The following is a 25,779-nucleotide window of genomic DNA, read 5'->3' on the forward strand; positions in this document are numbered from 1 at the left end:
TCTCCATACAGGGCAGGAAGGGAGGAATCTTCATGAGCTCTAAATTCACTGCCCTGGTGATCTAAATTCAAAACCCCCCAAATGGTTTCCTTTTCATTTCACATGAAGCCAGAAAGCCACAGCTAGTCTCCCAAGGCCCAAAGGGTCTGGCTCCCCACCCCCACCACTGCACTCTGACCACAGGGCCTTCTGTCTATCTGTTCACTGGACAAGATGGGCACTGACCTGTCTCCAAGCTGTCACTCCAGGGATCTTACATCACTGGTTCCGGTTATCCCATAGGACTGTGGTTAAACCCACGTCCCTCAGGACACTGCCTAAGCTCTGCCCCCTCCTTCAATGATGCTTCCTCCTACTGGCCTTCTTTGATCCAAAACTGTAGTTCTCTTATGTGTTCACTTGTTTTTCTAACTTCGTGACACACTCGAATTTGAGTAGCCCCCAGAGCCCCAGACCCTGGTCAAAAGAAGTACATCTATCAGTCAAATGCATATGTGAATTAATGAGTAAAAATGAATGAAAAAGTTCACAGTCGATGTATTATATATGGAGTTTTGCAATGCAAAGTCAATAAGAACTTAAACTCAAGTGGTTTGTGGTCTGCTTTCAGCTTCATACAGCCTAGACAGCACAGTCCCATGCTGCACGTGGCCACACTGCCAACACCAGGGCTGATGCAATGATGGCAATACAGTGACAGTGGGTATCCTGGCCCAGAGCCACGTGAAAGCAGCTCAGACTTGCTCCCAGCTTTACAGGAGAGGAACTGTATGTCACTAAGTATCCAGGCTTCTGGGCACCGGCTCTGGATCAGTCACTGACTCTGTCAAAGAACACTAATGGAGCAAGAATACTAACAATGAGGCAGTGGGTCATACAGGGATGACACACCTTGCTTCAAACTCTGCAAGTGCAAACAAAGGGACTAATTTGTGACTAGTGAAGCACACACAAGTGGGAAGTGTCCCAAATACCAAAGTTAAAAAGAGACTACTCTGGTTATGGGGGACCAGGAAAGATTCAGTGGGGAAGGTGATGTTGGGTCTGGGCCTAACCACAGAATGGAATTGGTGTAGGTGGAAGAAAACACAGTAGACCAGAAGCTCAGAGGGTTAGCTAAGGAAGAGGAGACACTGAGTCTGAATGCTGGCCTAAAGCACGTAGGAGAAGCCTAGAAGCCATGTCCACCACGCTGGATTTCTACAAAAGATGTATTAGGAAGGAGGAGATATATAAGCAGAGCTGTGCTTAGGACTGAAATAACAAAGCAGGGCATGTGGGACAGAGGGAGGATCCGAATCAAGGCCCCCAGTCATCCACTCAAGCAGGCACATTGTGCACCTATGTGTCATGCTAGGTTTGTGTGCTTAAGATGTATTAGTGAGGAAGGCAGTCAGAGGTTCCCACCTTGGGGGTGGGGGCGCAGTTTACATTCTACCAGGAGAATAAACAATCACAGAAAAAAAGCAAAATTCAAAGAATACTAGATGGCGATAAGTGTGATATGAAAAGAAAAAAAGAGAAGCAGAGTACAGGAACGAGATGGGTGCAGGGCATAGCATGAATCACAGCAGTCAGGGTACCCAAAGGTAAGATGAGAGCCCCTGTATGTCTAGGGAAGGACTTCCCACACAGAGCAAACCACCAGGGCATGTCCCATCTGAGAGAGGCAAGAGGCTCTAGTTTTCACTCAGTTGAGAGCAGCCATGGAAAGAGTCCCTTCCCCTTTGGTCATCCATCCTCTGGGAAGAATAGTGTTCAGCACCGGAAGGGAACAGGCTGTGACATCATGACAAGTCACGGAGGAAGAGTCTGTGTGTTCGGTGAGAGAAGTCAGTCTGCAAAGGTTACCTGTGTGGCTGGGCTGTGGGGGTGGGGAGAGACGCTTGTAGCTGGGGAGTGGAAGGGACGAGTAGCAAGGCACAGTTGGTTTCGGGCAGTGAGATTTACTTGTATTCCCCTATATGTGGTGGACTCTATCATTACACATCTGTCTGAGCACACAACACGTGGTACGCCAAAAGTGAACACAAACATAAACTGTGAATTCTGGGGGAGAAAGGCCTAGGGAAGGCAGCTCACCGATGGAAACCGATGTGGAGGGTGTTGGCAGTGGGAGAGGTTAAGGTCCAAGAAATACTTCTCTCTCCATTTTGCTATGAACTTAAAAAATTGCAGGTTTTTAAAGAGACCTTTGTTTTAAAGACTTTCTAGGGCATGAGTGGAGAGACCCTTGAGAAGGCAATTAGGCACTCAGATCAGGGACCAGGGTGAGGTGGGACCAGGGCAGCAAGAGGGATATGGGACAATGGGCTACATTGATTCCTCCTAAAGACACTGCCGACGGGGTTCCTGACGCACGGGATGCTGGGTGTAAGACAGACAGGGGCATCAAAGATGACCCCAGGGTTGCTGAGTCCAAACTAGCAAGGATCTCCATGAGGGCTACAGCCTGAGGAAAGAGAAGTGGGGACAAAAACGTCAGGTGGCAGCAACTAAGTGGAAAAGATTTGACCATTCATCTTACCACTGGAAGGGCAGCGGCAGACAGACCAATTCGCCCAGCGTCCTCATGGAAAGCCAGCTCCATGCTGGCATGGGCAAGGACTGTAGTGGGTAGCCATCCCAGCATTGGCCTGGAAGTTCCAAACCTCATTGAGGCTTTGGTAATGGTCACGTCCACAAGGCGGGGCAGAGGGAGGAAGCAGAAGACCCAGGATCGAGAGGAGAGGCCTCTCTTGGTTCTGGGACCCTGGACGTGAGAGGTGGACCAAGCAGAGTTCTCCAGAGAACATCGCCGGACTGTGCCATACCTTTGCAAGACCCTATAACCTATCCCTTCATTTGTAAGTTACCCCACAAAATAATCCTCCCTTTTAACTACGTGGAGTGGCCTTAATAGTTTCACCAAGATCTGGCGCCCAACGTGGGGCACGAACCCACGACCCTGAGATTAAGAGTCTCATGCTCTACCGACTGAGAGAGCCGGGCTGGCGAGCCAGGCAGGAGACAAACCTGGAATCTTCTGACCAATATGCTTCACAGTCAACGCACCACAGTCCCTGACACACAGGTATTTACAAAGCACCAAAATGGTATTTATTATTGTTGTTGTTATTAATGAAGATTTTAATAAATTAGCAAGCCAATCAAATTAAATGTCAAATTGAATATAAATTGAATAAATATGATATTTGACATAAAATGTAAAATTTTAATATACATTACAAATTAATCAAAATATAGTTTAATTATTAATAATATTATTTCAGGATTAACTGTTATTATTATAATGCTCTGTACCCCACCAAGTATTAGCTAACAGGGATCTGAAACATACTAAAGATGAGAAATGGTAGGTGCCCACCATCACAGTGCTGGAGCTTTATGGGTGGTGTACACAGAGGGTAGTGGACACAGGAGGACTGAAGTAACCGTCCCTGCCTCAGGGGGTGGGATGGGAGGGGCTGAGAGTTCTGGTGAGCTGGAGCTCACATTGGGGTGTAAGGAAAGGGGCAGAAGTGAGGCAGGGGCCCCAACTCTTGAGTCTAAAAGATGGGCTGCTCATCCCACAAAGGCAAGGACTCAGTCTATCCTGTTCCTGTTATGTCTTTGGGACTCAGCACAGTACCTGGCACTCAGAAGACTCAGTAGATACCTTGTGAGGACAGACACAGGGAACCCAGGAAAGGGGACAGACTGGAGGGAACAATGATTTTTCTCCCTCTGGGGTGAAGGAGTTTCAGTTCAAAGGAAGCTCTGAGCTTCCTGGCAATGGTTTCACAAGGACCTGGTAACACAGATATAGCCCTGCCTCTAGAAGGCAGTGAGGCACCGGGCGGTGATGCTCAGGGGCTCCCTTGGCAGGTGCAGGGTACCTGTATTTCCTGGATGCTTTCCTCCTCTCTGACATCCACCTTCTTCTCCACACCCTCACCACGAAGCAAGGCTTCCAATGTGGTGCTCTCAGAGGTAAAGCCATCTTTCTTCAGGGGCAGCTCTACTTCTGGAAAACAAAGACAGACAAATGGGTCAGGCACCCAGAGGCAGGTGAGACATGAAGAGTGATCTTGAGGAACATGCAGAGTTCTTGGGTAGCACTCAAATGGCCTACGCCATCGCCTCTTAATAAACAGAACCATGGAACTCTGACGTTGGGTTCAACTTCTCCACAGCATACAGTCCGGGGGAAGATCTTGAGCCTGCCCACTCCCTGGGGCAAGTTGAGGTAGGACAGAGAGGGGGCCCTATAGAGGTAGGATCAGACTGCCGGAGTCTCAGTCCTGTTTCTGCCACTCTGGGGTTATGATCCAGGACAGGATGCTGAAGCAGCTGGAGCCCATTTCTCCATCTATAAAGAGGAAAAACAGTGCCCAGAACCACGGGGTGTAGGAAAATGTTCAAGCACACCAACGATGTCTGGTTACTAATGTCTTCAAGGTCTCCCCTTGGCGGTACTGGCTGCCCAGCTCTGTTTTGTTCCATAAAAAGCTATCTCAGCCCTCAGGGAGGCTGTTCTCATCAACTCACAGGGGAAGCAGAAGCCCCAAACCACTGGAAAAAGAGTGACGGCAATGTCCAATGGACTCCACAGCGGCAGAGTAGGAGGGCATTTCCGTGCATAGAGAAAACCTCAGCAAGAGTTCCAACGCCCCCAACCCTGGAGAAATCAGTACCGTAGGACTGCGAAGCATTTTTCTATAGACATTGGGAGTTGTCTTGCTGGGCCTGTGAGCCAACGGGTGCCATTGTTTGGATGCGGAAACTCTCACTCCCCTCTTTGCAGATGCTACAAGCTTGGTTCCCAGGGTGGTACTATTGAGAGATGGGGGGACCTTAGGAGATGGGTACTAGTGGGAAATGTCCTTCGGTCATTAGGATTATATCCATGAAAGGGATTGTACAACTCTGGTCTCTCCCTCCCTTCTCTCTTTCTGGTCATGAGGCAGGCAGTTTGCTCCAGGTACACACTCTCCACCATTGACATCTAGGGAAGCCCCAAAGCCGGGTCTGCCTGGCCAGGGACCAGAATCGTGAAAACTATAAGCCAAAATTAACCATTCTCTTTGTAAGTTAATATCTCAGGGATTCTCTTACAGTCACGGAAGGCTAACAAACTGGACAGTTAAGCAAAGACAGGGCTAGAAGCAGCCTGCTCCTGAGAGACCAGAGAGAGCTTCTGACTCTTCCCCAAACTGCTCCCCAAACCTGGGGTGCTCCCCAAGCTCTTGACAGAGAATTTTAACGTTTTTTTAAGAACAGAAAACTAAGGTTTTAAGTGATATTTTGGTTTAACCATAAAAATTATTCTTCCAATCTCTCTTTGATCCCAGACCTCACCTACATACACACACACACACACACACACACACACACACACACACACACACACGTAATTTTAAAAAACACAACCACTGGATCAACCACCCATGAAACTTTGCCATCATCTATTGACCAGTAAACTTCTGTTGGGCACCTGTCATGGGACAGCCACTGTGCTGGAATTAGAGACACAGGAGGTAACCAAATAATGGCAGAGTTCTGTCTTTGGATGACTTAAAGATGCAGCTATGAAATGTTAAGTGTAAAACGAAGATGCAGTTATAAACTATTCTACAAAGGAAAACAGTGTGGGGCAGCTACTTTACTTCAGAGTAGGGGAAGGCATGTGTGATGGAGTTACAATTAAGTCGAGTATTAATTATCCCAAATAATTAAGTTGTGCTGCCTTGTGCCCAGTCCTCAGTCAAGCAGCGGGACACCATCCCTCAAACTTATAGTAATCTTATGTGTATATATGAATTTATCCTTTAACCTCCTGACAATAAATGTGTCTGATTTCCAGAATGGCACCATGTTTTAGAGCAGGAAAAGTCCAGTCATCTAATCCAATTCCATCTCCTTTTAAAAGTGAGTCACTGTAGCTCAGAGAAGTCAAGCAACTTCACCAAGAGCAGGCAGAAAAGCCATCAGACGATCTTTCAAAACCCAGTAAAGATCATGACAAGAACCCCGACTCGTTATAACCTTATCAGTAAATAACAAGCCCTGGCCAGGACAGCGCTTTGGTGGCCCAGTGCACATGCAGAGGACAGGGTGAAACAGAAACACCCAACATGCAGACACTGTTACCGCCAGATGCCACCTAATCCCCATCATACCTCAGAGCACAGTTATTCCATTTTACAGATGAGGCATCTCAGTGTAGGGAGGTTTAGAACCTGCTTACTATCTATCACAGGACTGGAGAGGGGCAAAGTCCAGTCTTGAGCTCTGTGCCCTCCCACCTAATCATGCTAAAAGGGCTCTACCACCAGCCCCTTCTCTCCTCCTAGGAAGAAGGAAGGTTTCTTTCCAAAGCTTTGTGCATTCCCACTGCATTCCGAGGCCCTCCCTGTGGTTTTCAGATTTCAGGATGAGAAGCACATCTCCGCTGAGGCTGCAGGCAGTTTGCAGCATGGTGCCAACTTTTGCGAGAAAATCTCAAGAACTCATCTTCCCGAAGCCAACACCCCTCCCCAATCCATTCAGAATTTCCCATGGGCTGTGAACTTTCCCCTTCCCGCTGCCCTTTCTTCCTCCCCTGCTAACCAGGCCTCCATCTTGCCTCTCATCATTCACTCTATACTGAGTCCTTTTTAACAGGATAGGCTGGCATGCACAAGATAAGAATCAAGAGAGAGAAGGGAACCAAAGTAGTGAAAATGCAGTGGGTTCCCAACATGCAAAGGGTTCTAAGGGATAGCCAGTGACCCCTGAGATCCAGTTCCTTCAAGAAGAAAGCAAAGCATAGAGACACAGTGGGGCTTTGCATCATATCGACCAAGTGGCATCACTCTCCCCTAATTGCCAACATATTTTATTGGCTCATATAGTTTCATTTTCAAACAGACTTGAAGTCAAACCCTATTAAGTCTTGCTTGGGGAAGTTTCTTAACCTAAGTCTCTGTTGATGAATTTCATGGGGTGATACAGGCATGTACCTCATAGTGTTGGTACAAGAATCAAACATGGTAGGGGCTGGAGAGATGGCTCATTGGTTAAGAGCACTGACTGCTCTTGCAGAGGACCTAGGTTCAATTCCCAATACCCACATAGCAGCTCACAATTGTCTGTAATCCATCTCCAAATGTAATCCACCCTCATACAGACATACATGCAGGTAAAACAAAGTGCACATAAAATAAAAATAAAGTATTAAAAAAGGAAGAAGGACATTTTAAAAAATCAAAGAAGGTAGTATGTATAAAGAAATTCCAAAAGATTCACCCCAAAACCTAGTGTGTGAAACACTATGGGAAATGAGGCATGTTGATTTTTTTTTTTTTAATGTTTCATTCTATTTAAAACTTGAGTTCGAAAATAGGTGATATGTGCAAACAGCCTGGACAGTTTGAGTGTCCCACAAATGCTGTAAGTTATTATAACCAAAATTTTAATCACTGTGTTAATGGTCCAATAGAAATCCAGTCAAAGCTACTTGTATCATCCTAAATTTTCTAGTTGTCATGTTTTTGAAAGACAAGAAACAGGTGCAATTAAGTTTCATATTTTCTCTATCCAAAACACTACCATATCAATATGAAATAAATATTTGAGAACTGATGCAATAGTCTTTTACAGTCTTTTAGCCCTTACTGGTATTTATGTTCCCCTTGTAACACGCATAAATTCAGATGAGGGTTCCAAAGCCACATGAGGCTAGTGGCTACCCTACTGGACAGAGCAGCTTTACAGCATTAAAAGAAATGCTTAGGGAAATTCTCGCTTTCAGTAAGTGGACAGAATTTAAACATGGTTTTAATGTTGCCTGCTTAATGCCCAGTGGAGTACCATTCCATGAGCGGCATTCAGGCTGACCTCTGGCAAACCCTGTTCACAAAGCATTGTGGGAAAGGCTTGGCTAGTCAGAATGAAAGGCTAACCCCCATCCCCCCAGACAACCCAGCAGAGGGTACATTCTCTGCCTCTTAACCACAGGGGGCTCCCAGAGCACATCGAGGAGAAAGGTGACAGGTCCAAGCTCTCCCACAATGTACACACTACACACACTCCTGGGAGCCCTTGGGGATGTTACTGATTCAATTTTATTCTAATATGGCTCATCTGGATATAGGACCCAGTGACTCTTTAAAAGGCTTCTCTTGTTTAACCTCACACAAAGTTGGAGACCACATAACCCCGACAGGAACCATCAAACATTTAACATCAAAAGAAAATGGGCCAAAACACACACACACACACACACACACACACACACACACACACACACACACACACAAAATTCATCTTTAAACCGGTCTGATTTTATACACAGGGATAGGAACCTATGGATCGTCACTCTCTCCAGAGTGGCAGCAGCTGTCACCCAAGCCAGCCACCTCCCTGGGACCCGGAGACAGCTCTGCCTCCACTTCTAATTGGGAACAGAGATACTCCTTGGGTGACTTCCAGCACGATCCATCACACCAGAGACAGCTTCTGTGCAAACCAAAGCAAATCGGTTTCCAAATAAAAAAAACAAAAAAACAAAAAACCACCTCTTAGACAAACAAGGATTGAAGCATCGGAAGTCAAAAAAGAAGGGGGAGGGGAAAAAAAAACACGCTACAAATAAAAGCAGAGGGGGAAAAAAGATGCCAGTGAAGAACTGTGGCTTCTCCCCAGGCTCCGGACAGGGCAGCCTTCCTCGGGTGCAGATCAAAGCCATAAGCTTTTGACACAGGTGCCCTAAGTCTGCCACCCAATGCACCAAAAGAAAAGCTTCCACTGGGTTGCTGGAGCCACTGAGCTCATTAACAGGATGCAGTCAAGATGAGCCTGAGAGTACGACATGGGAGCAGAGTGAGTAATTAAATCCCAGGTCATTTAAAAATGCAAACGCCTTGGATGTCACAGGCTCCCTGAGCCTCTGACTCCTTCTCCTTCATTATTAGGCTAAGGATGGAGGGCTGGGAACCTGCAAGTCATAGATGGATTATAATAAAATATGCTGCATAAAAAAAAACAGATTAAGACAGGTCTTCTTTGGGGAAATATACAAAGAGAGAAGCTGTCTGTTAGCTGTCGAGTTTGCAAGAGATACCATCTTTCGGGAGGCCGGGCTCTGCCAACAGACAGGCTGCCCCAAGGGAAATTGTGGTGAAACACCCGACAAGGCGCATCCATCCGTCTATCCATCATGGGCTCCCTCTGACACAGGGGCCTGGAGATAGAGTCATGGTACAGAAAGGGGGTGGGGGAGCCCACAGACAACAGCAAAAAAAAAAAATCTCCTGCTAGCATGTGAGTGCTCAGGGGTTTTTTGTTGTTGTGGTTGTTTTTTAATGCCTGTCTCTAGTTTTTCTTTAAAAATACAAATGTGCCTTTTTCTCTTCTGGGTGCTTATTATTTTGAGGAGTTAAGATCATCATATGTCCCTGGATTTATACATCAATTTACACCAAGGAGCAAGGAGCTTAAAACTCAGGATTTTGTTTATCTTCTGCAGACTCTCCGTCTATGGAGTGAAAGGGGAAAAGGTAGAGCATAGGGACCAAAGACCTGATTTCCTACATGGGTGGTAGGCCCAGGGACCGAGCAGATGGACCCCTTTTCTTGCCTGCATTTGACTTCCTGGTTTATGACTCATAAAGCTCAAGATAAATGAGGTTCTTATGGAGGACCTGTCACCCAGGCTGCAACTCTCAGGTCCTGCTGTAGCTTGGGTTAGCATCCCAGGATAGCCCCCAACAGGAGAACCATCACTCCCTGCCCCCACCCCAGTGGCCCTTGCTGTGCCTGCCCACACTCCTTTAAGAAGACACCTTAAGGCAAGTAAGGTCTAGAATCTGAGATTAATGCTCCAGGGAAGCAGTTTCCCGGACCTGAGGCACAAAGAAACATCCATGATATCAAAGGAAGTCACTCCTGGGCCAGCCCACAGGATGAATAAGTGCTGCGTCATAGGAAGGGCAGAGAGATGCATCAGAGTGGGAATAGACTGAGTGGAGGTGGCATTCCCAAGGTGTGTGGAACCCACTGGAGAAGGTTCCAAGGTTTCATGTAAGTAGGATGAATGTATTCTGGAGATCTATGGAACAGCATGGCGACTGGTTATTAATAATGTATTGTTGGACTTAAAATTGCTGAAGGAGTAGATCTGAGTGTTCTTACCACCAAAAATAATGATCAACTATATGAGGTGATAGACATGTTCATTAGTCTTATCTAGTCATTTTACAGTGTCCACATATATCAAACATCAGGTTGAATGGGAATGTGGCTCACTGCTAGAGCACTTGCCTACCATACCCAAAGCCTCCAGGAGGCTACACACACACACACACACACACACACACACACACACACACACACTCACACACTACTTCAAGTATACCTTTATAAAGCTTGGAAACGTTAAAACTGAATAGTTCGGGACTGGGGTTGTAGCTCAGTTGCTAGAGCGCTTGCCTAGCATGCATGCAGCCCTGGGCTCTATATATAAAATGGATGTGGATACACACACTTATATACACACACATATATATAAAATGGATGTGGATACACACACTTATAAAGATCAAGAGTTCAAGACCATTCTTGGCTACACAGCAAGTTTAAGGCCAGGTTGTACTACATGAGATCCTGTCTGTAAATAAGTAAAAAGCAGTTCAAAGGGATTGGCTATTTGGGGATGAAATCTCAGTTCTACTACCCTAAACCACACAGTTGGCTTTGAAGGCTTCATCTGTAAAACTGAGAGAACAAAGCCCACCTCCCACTGTCACTAAGGACCAAATGAGACAGCAGCTATAAAAGGTCTGAGCCCAGGAGATGGTCGGGTGTTAGGCCCCCTTCTTTCCTCCGCCTCTATGCTCCTGTTCTTGTGCTCCTCAGACCGAACACCCTAACTCCAATACTCTCAAGCCCCCAGGCATGGTGAGACCCAGCTTTCCCCTGAATGGGTAAGGCCCAGGGAGGGCAGAAGCAACCAGACTGAATCTGGAGCAGTTAAAGGGACAGAAGAAGTGGAGTATGAATGGATCTCCAAGCAGAGACATGGACCCTGCCCCAGTGCCAGGACAGGTACAGTCCTTACAGCTCTGAAGGAGACCCAGCAGCAGTATGGTAGACGGCACCCTGCTGTCCATTGATTTGGCAGATATAGCTGAGTACTTACTGTGTACCAGGCTGTCCCAAGTGCTTGGGACACAGCTGTGGCTGAGGCAAAAATCCCCGCCTTCACGGAACTTACATTCAAGCTCAGAAGAGATGATACAGGTGGAGAGGGGTATAAGAAGTGAGTGAGTAAAGTCTACAGTCTGACATTGGGTAATCGGTGCTTTGGAGAAAAGACAGAGCATGGCTGGGAGAGTGGTATGTAGGGGGATAGCAGGGTCGAGATACTTTTAAACATGGCCAGGGAAGCATGGACCTGGAAGAGGAGTGAAAAGGAGCCTGTTCTGATGTCCATGCAATGACATCACAGGCAGAGAGTCATTTGTGCATGTGCCCTGAAGCTGCTATTTGCCTGGAACACGCACAGGGAGTCAGGGACTCCCAGGAGGTCCTCACAGAGTTATGGGGACTCTGAAGTGCTGCGTGGGTGTCAGCAAGAATATCGGCTTCCACCCTGAGCATGATGGTAAACCACAGGAGGTTTTGAGCAGAATAGCAGGCTGATGCCTGTATAGTAACAGAATCGCTCTGAAGGTGTGGGGGGGGGGCAGAAATGGGGAGACCAGTTTGGAGGTTCTATACTACATACAGAGCCCCAGGATAAGCCTGGGCTGGAAGGGAGCTGACTGAACAGGGGCAAAGCTCTGTCTTCAGGGACCTTAGAATCTCCTTGTCAAACCTATCCAGATTGTACTGGGCAGGAGTCCCCCTGGTCCCCAAGCAAGGAGGCTTCCCTACATAAGAAATCTGTCTCAAGACCAGACGTCTGATGCAAAAGGGACCAAGATGTAGATCCTTATCTGGGCAAGTCCACAAGAGGAATGGTTCTCCAAGCAGAAAACAGACCAGCTTCCACCAGGGCAGAGGACAGGCTCGGGCAAATGGGCCTGCCCTAGCATATCACAGGACAGCCGCTATAGAAAAAGCAGGCAGTGGGTCCCACAGCCAGGTTCCCAGAACTCTCCTCAACATAGAAGATTCTAGAAGGAGGCTTTGGGGAAAAACTCAGAGGTATGATGTGCTCCCGCTCCAGACAAGACAGAGCACAATTTCCCTGCGGTGCAGCAAGCTGTCTGCAACAATCTCTCATCGCTGATACTGAGGAGTGGAGCCGGGTCAGTGAAGGCCCCTGGGCTCACTCCAGAGCATCTGGAGGGGCAACACTGCTGTGACTCCTCACACTGCCTCCCTACCACCTGGCCTTTAGAATGCCCCGAAGAAGCTACCATTATGCACATTTCACAGGTGAAGAATCAAGGTCAGATCATCCAGGTAACTTGCCCAAGATCCCAAAGATGGTGGTTGGAGGAGTCTGACCTTGAACCCAGGCCTTGGGATATCTATTCAGTGGTTTTTCTCCAATAGATTATAAGAAAAGGAAAGAGCACTGGAAAGGGGTCTCCAACCTATGACTAAATAAAGGCCCAGGACAATGATAAGCTGGATTGGGCCAAGGCTTCTCCTCTCTCTCTTTCTCTCTCTCTCTCTCTCTCTCTCTCTCTCTCTCTCTCTCTCTCTCTCTCTCTCTCTCTCTTTCTCTCTCTCTCAGCTTCCCTCATCTGTGAAAGGACAAAGAGAGCTCAGTATGTTCCCCCAGCCTCATTTGACGGCTCTGTATCATCCTTCTACCATGCACTAGGCCTTTGTGCTGGCTGCTAGCGATGCAGCTGAAGAAGAAGATGGGTCCCTGCCCTCTCTCTACCTGTCAGTGAGAAGCGGTGGGGGAGGTAGGGGGAGGGTAACGGCAGACTTAAGTGATTCTCAGACTCATGGCCCCGTCTCTAAACATGGCTCCCTGGCCCAGCTATAAAATGCAGCCTTAGAAACAGCAGCAACCATGTGGCTACCCTGCCTGCCTCCAGCTGCAGGCCTGTGTCCCTTGCTAGGAACACAAGAAGTGCCGAGGATATCTAAATTCTGTCAACCCCAGTTCTGCCCCTGAGACCACAGGGGAGTCCAGGAGCAGGTCCCAGGGACACAGACAGTTGCAACATGAAGTGAGCTGGAGGCCTGCCCACCTCTCCCCAGCTCCCCTTACTCCTGGGGCCACCAGGAGCAGGAGAGGCAGCCGATGCAGGCATCTGGAATAGATGGCTGCAGGCTCTGACATGGCAGGAAAGAGATAAATGACAGGTCATTTCCCCCTGATGCACTTGAAGGCATCCATTCTTCTGGCCATACCAAGCTCAGACACCCCCACACGGAGGCAGATAAACACTGACAGATGGGGGTGGGAGCCCATGACCTTCTCCCTCAGAAGGACACAGAAGCATTTGCGGCGGGCCCAGCAGAAGGTCACACTGACCACTGGCTCACACCTAGCTCCGGGCTTTGCTTGTCTCTTCCTCACTGCCTTCCCTTGTGCCCACCCACCCACCCCCACCTGACTCATCCATCTGAGGAGTGCCTGGCAGAGGGGGAGGGTTGGAAGGGAGGGGGGCACGGGAGCCTGCCGACAGCCACATCAATCTCAACCTACATGCTTGGCACATCAGCGATCCTTAAGCTGTTCCTGGACGGGAGGGTGTTAGAGGAACTGGGGGAAACTGTCTTGGGGAGAAGAGAAATCACATCAAGCATCAGAGAGCAAATGGTGGAAGAAGCCCAGAGACTATTAAAATGTGGGCCATGTACAAAGACAGTAGGGAACTAATTAAGATGCAGGATTTGCAAACGCTGGGGAAGTTGGCCACAGCCTGCCCCCATCTGTAGAGCTCTGCACAGCAGGGACAGTTCTACACAGCAGGGACAGCACCCTCGGCAGGCTCAGCCTCCTCCCGGACCTTTCCCTTGAGAATATCCCTCTGAGGGTCTTTGTAACTGACTTGTTGGCTGGCTTATGGCTTTCTGTGTTTGGGGGTATCCTGAGCTACAGTCTCCTTCAGGGCTCCTGCCTTCCTGTCAGCCCCTGGCAGCCCAAGGAGGGAAGTAAGTATATCCTGGTCATTCATTCCCAGTCATTGAAAAGCTGCCCAGCACAAGAAATGAGGAGAAAGAACCAGGACTCGTTTCTGGCTGCCTTCCCTCCCTCCCGTTACCCTTGGAGTTCAGCAAAGGAGGCAAAGAGCTGGTGCCCGAGCGTGGCAGGCCAGAGGCACTGACGGGAGCTCAGGTTCTCAGGCAGCAGGGAACAGCCAGACCTGCAAAGCCTAGAGTCTACGAGCACCTAGGGGAACGTGTGCAGCGGGTCCTGGAGAGAACGATGCCATTCCTGACCTGCTCCCTTTAGTGCGCCTTCTGGCTGCACCACGGACCCTTGAGAAATGAACTTTCTAATCTGCACCACAGTTTCCCCAACCTCTAAAATGAAGATAATATCTTCCCAAGACCACAGAAACCAAAGGTCTGGGGTTGAAATATGCTGAGCGTTTAATCCAGAGGGACACTAAGGAAAAGTTTGTTACCAACCTTTTTCTTTCCCTCGCCAAGCAAAAAAAAAAAAAAAAAAAAAAGTTGAAGGCTCCTTTTTGAATGAGCTAGTTTTGCCCACAATCTGCCCCTCCCCTCTTCAAGGACAAAGCTCAGTTCTTGGGGGTGTGACCAGGAGGAGGCTTCTCACTAGTCCCAGAGTTCCTGTTGCGGGAATTGTGACATCTCTACATAGCAAAAGCCTTGTACTGCCTCTGTGACCAAGAGCAAGCTCCAGCGAACACTGCACTCAGTTGTGAGGCAGAGAGAAGTAGTACTATGTGTGTTGTCCTTCAGACAACAGGCAAGTGGGAGCCTGCGGGCCCTTTCCTCAAGATGGATAGGAGTGGGGAATGTGAGAAACACATAGGTCCAGGACAATATGAATAACCTGAGACTCCAAAGAGTTCTTCCCAGCTCCTAGCCCCTTCCCATCCCACACCACACATTTGTCTTCCCAACAAGAAATAGACAAAGGGGAGTACGACATGTTCACAGTGACAGAGAGGTGGGGAAGGAAAGCTGCCAGACTGAGGAGCCCCTCCATCTGGTCATAACTGGCCAGGAATGAATGACTTAAAGGCAGCTCTTTTTGTCCCACATGGGGAGCCTCCTCATTGAAGATGAGCTGTGTCCTTCAGGGAGTGCGGGGGAGCCAAGCCAGAACCTTCCCAAGACTGCCAAATACAGCCTTCCGCCGTGTCCAGACCTGGTTTCCTGACAGGCCACCACACTCAGTCCAGACACAGGGACAGCCATCTCACACCTAGCCCACGAGGCTGTACCGGGACCTCAAGGAGGACAGAAAGACAAGCTGAGGGTTGACATGATGCTCTGTAGCCTGCCCTCCTCCTCCTCCATGCAAGATCTGACATGGAGGATACTCATAACATGGGGCAATCTGGTTCCAAGCAGCGACCCTCAGTCCACACAGAACAGGGTCCTCCTCCCACAAGCCAATGGGGCACTTCAGCATGGAGTCGACAGGGGTCCCAGGAGTCTTCAACACTGCCAAATTTCTAGGACATGTCCAGGAGCGCTCACACCCCAGAAGTGTGAGAAGGTAGTTAGTTACCTTCCAACATAAATTCACTCTTCTAATTTCTGTATGTTTAAAGAGATTCAGGCCAAGATGAATAGGTTATTGATTTTTTAGCAAGTTTTATCCAAAGAAGATTATATATGATGTTACACAAATTATTTTTCCTAGCTATCAATATATCTTAGAAATCTTTGATTTTCTTGAGTTGCTTTTTAAAAATTTGTGTGGGGAGGTGCATATGTGTGTGGTTGATACATTGTGTACCCCAATAAACTTATCTGGGGGTCAGAGAACAGAATAACCACTGTATTACACATAGAGGTCAGGCAGTGGTAGCACACACACCTTTAATCCTATCACTTGGGAGGCAGAGGTCCATCCAAATCTCTGTGAGTTCAAAGTCACACTGGAAACAGCCAGGCATGGTGACACATGCCTTTAATCCCAGGAAGTGATGGCAGGAAGCAAAAACGTATATCAGGCTCCTAGCAGCAGTTCAGCTGAGATCCATTCAGATGAGGACTCAGAGACTTCCAGTTTGAGGAAACGAGATCAGCTGAGGAACTGGAGAGGTGAGGTTGGCTGGCATGTTCTGTTTCTCTGATCTTTCAGCGTTCACCCTGAAAGATCATACCTGGCTCCAGGTTTGTTTTTATTAATAAGACCTTCTAGCAATTCATGCTACATATGTGTGTGCATGTGCGTGTGTGTGTGATGGGGTACACACATGCCACGGCACACATACGGAGGTCAGAGGACAACTTTGTGGAGCTGGTTTTCTCCTTTTGCCTTTACGTGGGTTCTGAGGATCAAACTCAGGTCACCTGGCTTGTGCAGCAAACACCTTTACCTGCTCAGCCACCTCATTGGCCTTTGAGTCACACTTTTAAAAGGCAAACAATAGTGCCCTTTATGAATGTAATATGCAACTAACTAGGCCCCATCAAAGGGCTCCATAATAGTTTCTAAGCTTTGTTTATTATGGTTATGGTCAATGCCACAATAACCATATGTAAGTAAATATGTTTATAGTTTAGATAATGTTTCTAAAATTAAATAGCACATACTATGTGTGGTAGTTGGAATAAGAATGGGCCCTCAGAGTCTCTTACGTTTGAATTCTTGGGTCCCCGGTTAGTAGAACTTTTTGGAAAGGATGAGGAGGTATGGCCTTGTTGGAGGTGTACCACATGGCGCATGCTAGGCACGGTCTCTCTGTCTCTCTCTGTCTCTCTCTGTCTCTCTCTCTCTCTCTGTCTCTCTCTGTCTCTCTGTCTCTCTCTCTCTCTCTCTCTCTCTCTCTCTCTCTCTCTCTCTCTCTCTCTCTCTCTCTGCCTGCTGCCTATGGACCAGGATGTAAAGCTCTCAGCTACTGCTCTACTGCCATGCCTGTCTGTTTCACACCATGATGACCATAGACTCACCCTCTACAACTGTAAGCCAGCCCCAGTTAAACGCCTTCTTTTGTAAGCGTTGCCTTGGTCATGGTTCCCTTCACAGCAATAGAACACTGACTGAGACACTATCCATGACATATCACTAGCAATAGAATGTCTAGTTCAATGGACCTGTGCTTTGTGTGTACATGTGCATGTGTTCATGTGTGTATTTATGTACATGTTTGTGTATATATGTGTGTGTGTGTGTGTGTGTGTGTGTGTGTGTGTGTGTATGCGCACATGTATATCAATGTACATTGCAAATGTGTGCTCATGTGTGTGGAGGTCAGAGGTCAACATTGGTTTCTTCCTCAGTCACTCTCTATCACATTTTTTCTTTGTTTTCTTATGTGGGTGTGAGTGTGGGTATGGGTGTGTATGCACGTGTGTACACACACATGTGAAGGTCAGAAGACAACCCGTGGGAGTATGTCCTCTCCTGTTACCATGTGGGCTCTGGGATCAAACTCAGGTCATCAGGCTTGACAACAAGCACCCTCGCCTGCTGAGCCATCTTGCTGGCCCTCCACCTCCACCTCACACCACCTTTTTGAGACAGGCTTCCATGGGGCAGCAAGGCCCACAGATCCTCCTGCCTCTGCCTCCCTGGTATGAGGATAGAGGTGGCAGTGTGGCAGCTCGTCACTGAGTCATCTTCCCAGCTCTGAGCCAGTGCTTGCCAAACTCTGAAGGTGCTGAGACTTCCCTCTTCTGTCACAGGTGAAGGTCACCATATCCCCCTCTGCCTCCCTCTGTTTCCCTCACTGCCACAGTCACACACATATATATACAGAGACATCCATACACACACTTATACACACATATGTACATACACACACGCATATACAGGGACACACATATACATATACACACATATACACACACACTTATATACACATATATAGAGACACACTTATACACACACATACACACACACTTACATACCACACACACACACACACACACACACACACACACACACACACACACCCCTGACCTAAGAGGAATTATATAGTAAGTTCTCCAAAGACTCCATTAGTGGTTCCCCTCTGAGTCACACTGAATGGTATCAGTCAAAACTCTGAGCTCTCTTGGAGCCCAAATGGAATAAAACTAAGAACTGGCCATTTAAAAAATTGTCCAAATCAACCTGTTTAGAGAGGACATATCCCAGAAAAGAGAAGAGGTTCCCTAGGTAGCAACTGCATCTTATAAATGATGAAAGCAGAGACTGCATCTCCCACGAGGGCACAGAAGAGGGGCTGCGTTCTTCATCCTTTTGTGGGAAGCCAGCCAGTGACACTGTAACCTTGTATGTTGCCCAAAGGTGCCTGTGTGCTCACTGTGGCCCATGTTGAAAGGATGTTCCTGAAACTTTGACTCTTGAAAAACCCAAGTGTTAGAATGAGAAGTTGGCTCAGTCAGTAAAGTGTGTGCATGCGAGCTTGAGGGCCTGAGTTCAATCCCCAGAATCGGCATGTAAAGCAGATAAGCTCTACAAGCTAGGCAGGATTGCATGTCCCTATAACCCCACCACTGGGGAGGCAGAGAGAGAATTCTTGGGGCTCACTTGGCAGCCCGACTAGCTGAATCGGCAAGCTTCAGGCCAATGAGAGCCCCTGTCTTGTAAAACAAGGTGGATGGTTCCTGAGGAATGGCTGTCAAGACTGACCTCTCTGGCTTTGGTATACATGAATGCCTACATGCACGCACACATGTATGCTCATACAAACACACACACACATAAATTCAAATGCCAGCCTGAGTCATCTCCGGGAAGAACATGGCATGCTGCTTTGATGGCATTTCATCCTGGCCATTTCCAGGTGCTAGGTTAAGGCATTGATCCCAGGGCCAAGGCTACTCCTGGGCATCTTTCCTCACCACTTGTGGAGGTATTCTGAGCACCATGCTAGCCCTGGCAGTACTGACTCAGAAAAGGATGGGAAGTAACCAGCACTTGGCCAAAGGCTTGGGGCTTGGGGTGTCTTGATTCATGGGCTTCACAGTAGGTATGATTTCACAGAGCAGAACACATGTCTCTGAGAAGCAGGTGTGGTTTTAAAGTTCCTGATTCTCAAGCTGGGCTGTTTACTGTCTCTCAGCACCTGAGCCCTGGCTGGAAGAACAGGCCTCCCAAGACAGTGCAGTTGCACCCACGGGGGCTAAGGATACCCCTAAGGGCCCACACTCACAGAACTGTGGCTCCTCTCCAGAGCAGGTCCTGCTCTAAAACACTAAGCATCTTTGATTTGGGCCTTCCTCCCTGAAGTTGGTACGGCCACTTCCACCTCACACTTGAAGCAGACACTCTGGAAGTCTTCCCAAGGATCTCCCAAAGAGCCATTGTGTGCTGGAGGGAACTGCTACCGGAAACCGCCAACCCTGCCACCTTCTCCCTCAGCCATCACGGTAGCCCCGAGTGGAGGAGCAAGTCTCCAGCACCTATAAACACAGCTCCTCCCACCCAACCACAGACAGGAAGCAGATGCTGGGAGGCCAGGATGCCCAACGTGAACATCTGCAGAGAGACAGATCAAAAACCCTCAAAACTCCCTTTTTGCCCCAGTCCCATGAGCAGTGGTCCATGACTTCTCAGAAACATGATCCACACAGTAAACACACTTGGCCCTGTTCACATGACTGCTCTCACCTATGAAACAAGCTTAGAACACTGTTCCCCACCATCCCTCCCTAAGCCCCAGTGTGAGGTGTCTGCTGAATAGGAAAGCTTTGGAAAGGGCTCTGCCAAGCACTATGCTAATCAGAAGCCACTGCTGAGGAAGGTGGTGACTCAGGCCCCTGGATGACAAGAATTTGTGGAGCAGACAAAAACCCAGCCAGCTATTCAGTCCTCCCTAGGGCTTCTCTGCCACAGCTGGGGAAGGGGGCTGTCCTGCTGGATGCTGAGTCTGGCACCTCCCCATGAGGAGAAGAGCAGGCTGCACATACCACAAGGCATACAGCCCTCGCTTGGGCATCCAGATTTACTGCTCTGTGCATCAGCTTTCCAGTTTTGGCTTTGGCTAGTCAGGTCTGAGCTCCCAACACTTCTGACTGGAGGAACTGCAACTCTCCTCTCTCTCGGTGTATTTGAAGATTCAATGCATATATTAATTTTATAATCATAAAGTAAACGTCTAAAGAGACCTCTCGGAGGCAGCAGAAAAGCCCTGAACAGGAGCTCAAGCCATTTGAATTCCCTGCTGGGCTCACAGAATTCCTGTGTGACTTTGAACGAGTTTCTTAACCTGGCTGGACCACTATAAAGAAACAGGTTAATGATGCCTCTTATGCACTTGAGCTAGATATACTTGATCTTACAGCATCCTTTGCCAGTATTCTTTTTTTTCTTTTTCTTTCATTTCTTTCTTACTTCTCTGACAGAGTCTCACTATGCATCCTTGGCTAAGCTGGATCTTGCTCTATAGACCAGGCTGGCTTCAAACTCACAGAGATCCACCTGCCTCTGCCTCCCGAGTGCTGGGATTAAAAGTGTATGCCACCATGCCCAATGCATTCTTTCATTTTTGTTGTTGGTTTTGGGGGTTTTGCCCGTTTGTTTGTTTGTTTGTTTGTTTTATTGACAGAGTCTCATGTAGTGTAGGTTGACCTAGAACTCACAACATAACTCAGACTGGCCTCAAACTCACGTTGATTCCAGATGCCACCACTACCGCTGCTGGTGTTGCTTGGGGGTCACACTTTCTGTATGTCCCTAGAACCACACTGACCCACACAGCTCCATTAGCCACGGGTGTCTATTAGGTACTTGAAGTGTGGCTAGGTCAAAAACGAGAGATGGAAAAGTGCCAAACACACACTGCAGTTCAAAAAGAAACATGTGATCATAGAACAAAAATGACAAAAAACTGCCATCATCCCTGGACTGATGCATGCTGGGAGGACAGTACTTGGGCTGACCTCATGGTCCTGATCCCACTGTGGAAAGTGGCTAAAAGTCCAGTCACTGGTTTGTCGTTTTCATCTGTCATCTTGACCCATTCACAGGGTGGACTCCAAGCAGAAGCAGCCGGCCCAGCACTAAGGGGTCCTTTGGAACCAAGGACCCCACACACTGAGCAGAGGTCTGGGATGAGATGACTTTTGTCTTGACTCTGTCACATTGCAACCCAAGACACGGATGTGAAGACAGCCTCGTGTCTGAAGTGTTCCAGCTGAGTCAAGGCAAAGAAGCCTGCACCCCGGGGATGACCTTGACAACCCCCCAAAGCAAGTTCTAGTTTTAACAAGCTAGCCTTTTCATTCCAGAAAGTCACACAGGTGTGCGTGTCCCCAGGACACCCTGGCCTCTTTGGGAAAATAGACCTGGGTCTGGGTGTCTTTGTTGAGGCTACAAGGAAGAGAGGGATCCGAACCAAAGTATTGTTGTTCCTTGGGCTCTGGTAAGGGAGGGAAACTGAGGCCTGGCCCCTACCACTGCTTTGCTTCTCAAGGGAAGCAAGAGGGAAGAAAAGAGATGGCACAAAACCCAGAGAAGTTGGGAGGACAACAGACTATACTTAAACACAGAGTGAGCCCATGCATGTCTCTGGGTGCCACATGGGCTCCATTCTTCTGCCTGAAACTCATTCTGTTGGGGTTTTTTTGTTTATGATTTTGTTTTACTTTTTCTTCAGTATAGGGGTTGAACTCTGGGCCTTGAGCAAACTAGGTAAGGTCACTACCACCACTGAGCTGCAGTCTTGGGCCGAGACACCACCATGTAGACACCAGAGCAGTGAGTCCTGCCATGGGCAGCTCAGGCCTTCTCAGCTGTCCTGCCACTGGCCCAGCTGAGCTCCACGGGGCACTTACCAGGTTTTATTTCCAGGAGTCGAAGCTTCGGGTCCTCTGGTGGATGCAATCGCCGCTTCTTACGCCAGCAGCGGGCAGGATACGTGTACAGCTGGCCCGGAGCAAGGCCTGTGGACAAACACAATGTAAAGATAAAAGGCTTTAGACCAGAAAGGACATCGCAGACTATCCTGCCTAACCTGCCATTCACAGTGACAGACGAGAGCCCAGAGAGGTAAAGCAACTTGTTAGTGTCATCCAGCTGGTCCACAGCTGAGTTAAGGTATAATCTAAGGTGTTTCCCAGACCTCTATCTAGTCCATCAGAATGCTCAGCAGGCCCATCGCCAGGCAGAGCCACCACCTTTAGCAAAAAGGCATTATCGGGCCTGCAGAGACTTGTAAGCCTCCAGGTTTGCAAGGCAGTGGCCCTGCAGTGACTGTCCCTCTGTCCAGGGCCAAGTTAAACAAGCTCCCTTCAGAAACAGCAGAAGCCAGTGAGAGCCTTGACTAGGAATCATTTCAAAGACATGGAATCACAAGAGCCAGCATCCTCCCACCCACTACTATCAGCTTTGGGCCATTTGCAGAGGCCAGAAGACAAGGGCAACTCATGGAGGTATGACCTGCTCTGGACACCCACTGGTATAGCATGTGTTCCTAGACTTCCTGGCCCACCTGCCAAGCCCCATACACAGAAATGGGAAGTCCATAGGATGGGCAAGTATATACTGTCTCCCAAAAGCAGTTCCCATCTACATTTGGCTTCTAACACTACCAGCTTTGTTTCTATGCCAAGCACCCTGCATACACATATGCACGTATTACACACACACACACACACACACACACACACACACACACACACACACACACACACAGAGTTATGGGGAGGGGAAGATAACTCAATGGCTATACTAACGTGAGGACCTGAGTTCAATTCCCAGCACTAGAGGGCACATGTCTATAATCCCAAGTGCTGGGGAGGAGAGATGGAGACAGAGGGATCCCAGGGCCTTGCTGGCCAGTCAGTACAGCTGAAACAGCAAGCTCTGGGTTCACTGAGTGACCCTGTCTCAAAGAACAAGGTGAAGAGCGAAGAGAAAGATACCCAAAGTCAATCTCTGACTTCCACATGCATGAGTAAGCACACATGTATACCCACCACCACCACCACCCCAAAAAGAGTTAAGAGGGGGGATGTTTTCCATTGATTGGCAACCATTCCAGCATTAAAGGACCCAAAATGCTCGTGTAACTTTGTATGCTAAGTATCATTTTAATGATACAGTTCTTTCCATGCTTTTCAGAATGGTGAATACATTGGAGGTTTGTATCTCCACCCCATTGATTCTCAGGAAATATTAAGGTTGGAGTCAGAAGGTTTAAGAATCGGCCTGCACCAGATGGATAAAAGGCTAAATGAGTCAAATAAGTCATCTTGAGCTCCCTGGACACGGAGACAGGGGCAGCTGTGACCTCCCTCTGAGAGAAAGCATTCCCTGATATGGCTCCATGCTTCTGGTGTGACTCACTTGAGGAAGATGTTATCTCTGGCCCTGTCATTCCTGGAGAGATGCATTCACTCTGGCCCCAACCAGATAGTCAAGCTGCTTCTGAGGAAGGTCCCGCAGGATCTTAGCAAGGACCCAAGGATTGGCCCACTCCTCCACATCACAGAACAAGTCCCGGAAATCACCACTCATCTGGGGCTAGGGACTCTAATCAGCTGAAATGCCAAATACCTGGAAGAACTCAGAAATTCCAGAGCCCGAAATCTACACCAGAGCTCTGATCTGAAGGGAGGTAGGCCTTTAAGAGAATTCCACAACTGTTTTTAAGGAACTTTATAGCTTGTTTTAATGCCTACTGAGAACATCTGGAGGCCTGAACATCGTCTACTAGCTGCTTGCCTGTGTTCTCTGATATACCAAGACTGGTTTAATGGCCTTTCCTGTAGGATCCTAAATTCCTTGTATTCCCTCAAGGTAATATAACTAATTGCCTGCATACGAGTGTCTCCCCTACTGGTTTTGAAAGAGCTGGGATGGCAGGAACCATACCATCTCTAGTGTCCCTATATTTAGCACGCCATACTTGGCAGGCACATCTAGGAATCATCATATAAACTCAACAAGACTCAGAAATACAAGGAAAAAAATAACCTGGCTCCAGGGTACTCATTTACCAAGACACAAGCCATTCGAGAGGGGCTGGGGATATGGCTCAGCAGTAAAGACCTTACCTAGCATGTACACCCTGGGTTCAGTTCCCAGAACAACAAGGGAAGAAAATGTCTTGTTTGACAAGCCATGCAAGGCCTCTGGGGGAGGAGTGGGCCTCCGGCCTTAGTTCTGAGCCCACCCACATCTGTGTGGCCATCTCTTCTTGCCCCATCCCCTTTGATCCCTGGTATTTCCAACCTGGACCAAGGCTGCTAAATGATAAGCTGGTCCTGACTAGCACTCTCAAAGGGTCTAAGGGGCCAAAATTTTAAAATGCTCACATATGTCTGGGTACTATACGCTCTCTACATTGTAACCACTGCCCTATGGGTTAGTGTTGCTGAAGCCACCTTGCTGGTGACTTACATCCACTCTCCTGAAGAGCTAAGGCTAGCAACAGTGTGGGTGTGGAAGATGGGCTGTTTTTACTTCCTAGCTTGGGGAAGCCCTGTGGTGCAGAGGAATCTCATATGCATGAGCATTAGGAAACACCACAGCCCCACAAGAGCCTGCCTGTAAGTTCAGATCATCCGTAAAGCCTTCCTCAGGGGAGTATGGTGGGAATTAACTGATGTTCAATTAAGAATCTCTCTGCAACCATGAAGACTAGACAGGGGTCAGTTGCTGATCACCACAAGTTAGTTGATACAGATGAGTCTTAGACCCCTGTGCCCATGTAACAACCTGGCTCTTGCCACTGCTCGGCTCTGCAGCCGCCAGGATGGACACCTGCGTCTCTTTTCATTTTGCTTTGAATCCACCTTGTCTCAACAAGTAAATGAACCCCCAAAGCACTCCCCTAGGGCTCCTTACCCCCTCTCCTCACCCTGCTTGACAGACACCAGGGCTCCTTTTGAACCCACACATTCCACCCTCCAGTTGCACTTACAGAGGGAAGAGCAGAGCCCCATGAGACTGATGTTGTTTATGTCATTAGAACAGGAGGCATATAACTCAAAGGCCTGTGTGTGGGGAAGATGGGGGTGGGGAGGAGGAAGGACAGGAGGGAGCCACAGCCACTGTCAGGGAGGTTAGCCTGGAGGACTGAGCCTAGGGTTGGGGTGGGTACAGAGGAGAAGGAGGAGGAGGCGGGGTCAACAAGAAGGGGACCAGTCCTCCCTGGCAGCCAGGACCACAGCTACCCCTCCAGTCACAGACCCCCTGTGCAAACTGCAGCCCTGTTGCCCGGAGCTGCGGCTCCAAGTGCCCACACTCTGCCTGTGTAAAAGTACAGGTGGGACAGGCACACTCGGGCAGAAATTTGCACGCTTGCTGAGAGACCTGGTTTCATAGAGAACTCTGCTATGATGAGCCTGTGGCTTAAATGGCCAGCAGGCTGCAGACAAATACCTGGTTATGCACGTGGTTCAAGTTTGGGCCTGAGTATCTCTGACAAGGCCTGAGCCAGGAAGAACTGGGACGACTAGAAAGGGACATAGAAAGAGCACAGGATGGCATGCCAGGGACATAGAAAGAGCACAGGATGGCATGCCAGGGACATAGAAAGAGCACAGGATGGCATGCCAAGTTGGAGCAGGACTAAGCCCCTCCCCCGCATCAAGGCTGAGTAAGGTATCCCACCATAGGGAATGAGCTCTGAAAAGCCAGTTCATGTACCTAGGGTAGGTCCCTGTCCCATTGTCAGGGGCCCCACAAAGAGATCAAGCCATACAACAGTCACCCACATTCAGAGGGCCTAGTTCAGTCCC

At 48.4% G+C, this 25,779-nt stretch overlaps 1 protein-coding gene across 2 annotated transcripts in view; it reads right to left on the reverse strand.

The window, feature by feature from the left end:
- Positions 1 to 25,779, reverse strand: part of Dpf3 (double PHD fingers 3) — a 314,556-nt gene that overhangs the window by 145,612 nt on the left and 143,165 nt on the right. For both annotated transcript variants that reach the window (XM_036205812.1, XM_036205813.1), the window contains exons 3-4: positions 21,868 to 21,975; positions 3,879 to 4,006 (exon numbers count right to left, since the gene is read on the reverse strand). In XM_036205812.1, coding sequence (XP_036061705.1) covers positions 3,879 to 4,006; positions 21,868 to 21,975 — 236 coding nt within the window. The remainder of the gene's footprint in view (positions 1 to 3,878; positions 4,007 to 21,867; positions 21,976 to 25,779) is intronic.

The sequence above is a fragment of the Onychomys torridus genome, chromosome 14, assembly GCF_903995425.1.
Source record: "Onychomys torridus chromosome 14, mOncTor1.1, whole genome shotgun sequence".
Classification (NCBI taxonomy): domain Eukaryota; kingdom Metazoa; phylum Chordata; class Mammalia; order Rodentia; family Cricetidae; genus Onychomys; species Onychomys torridus.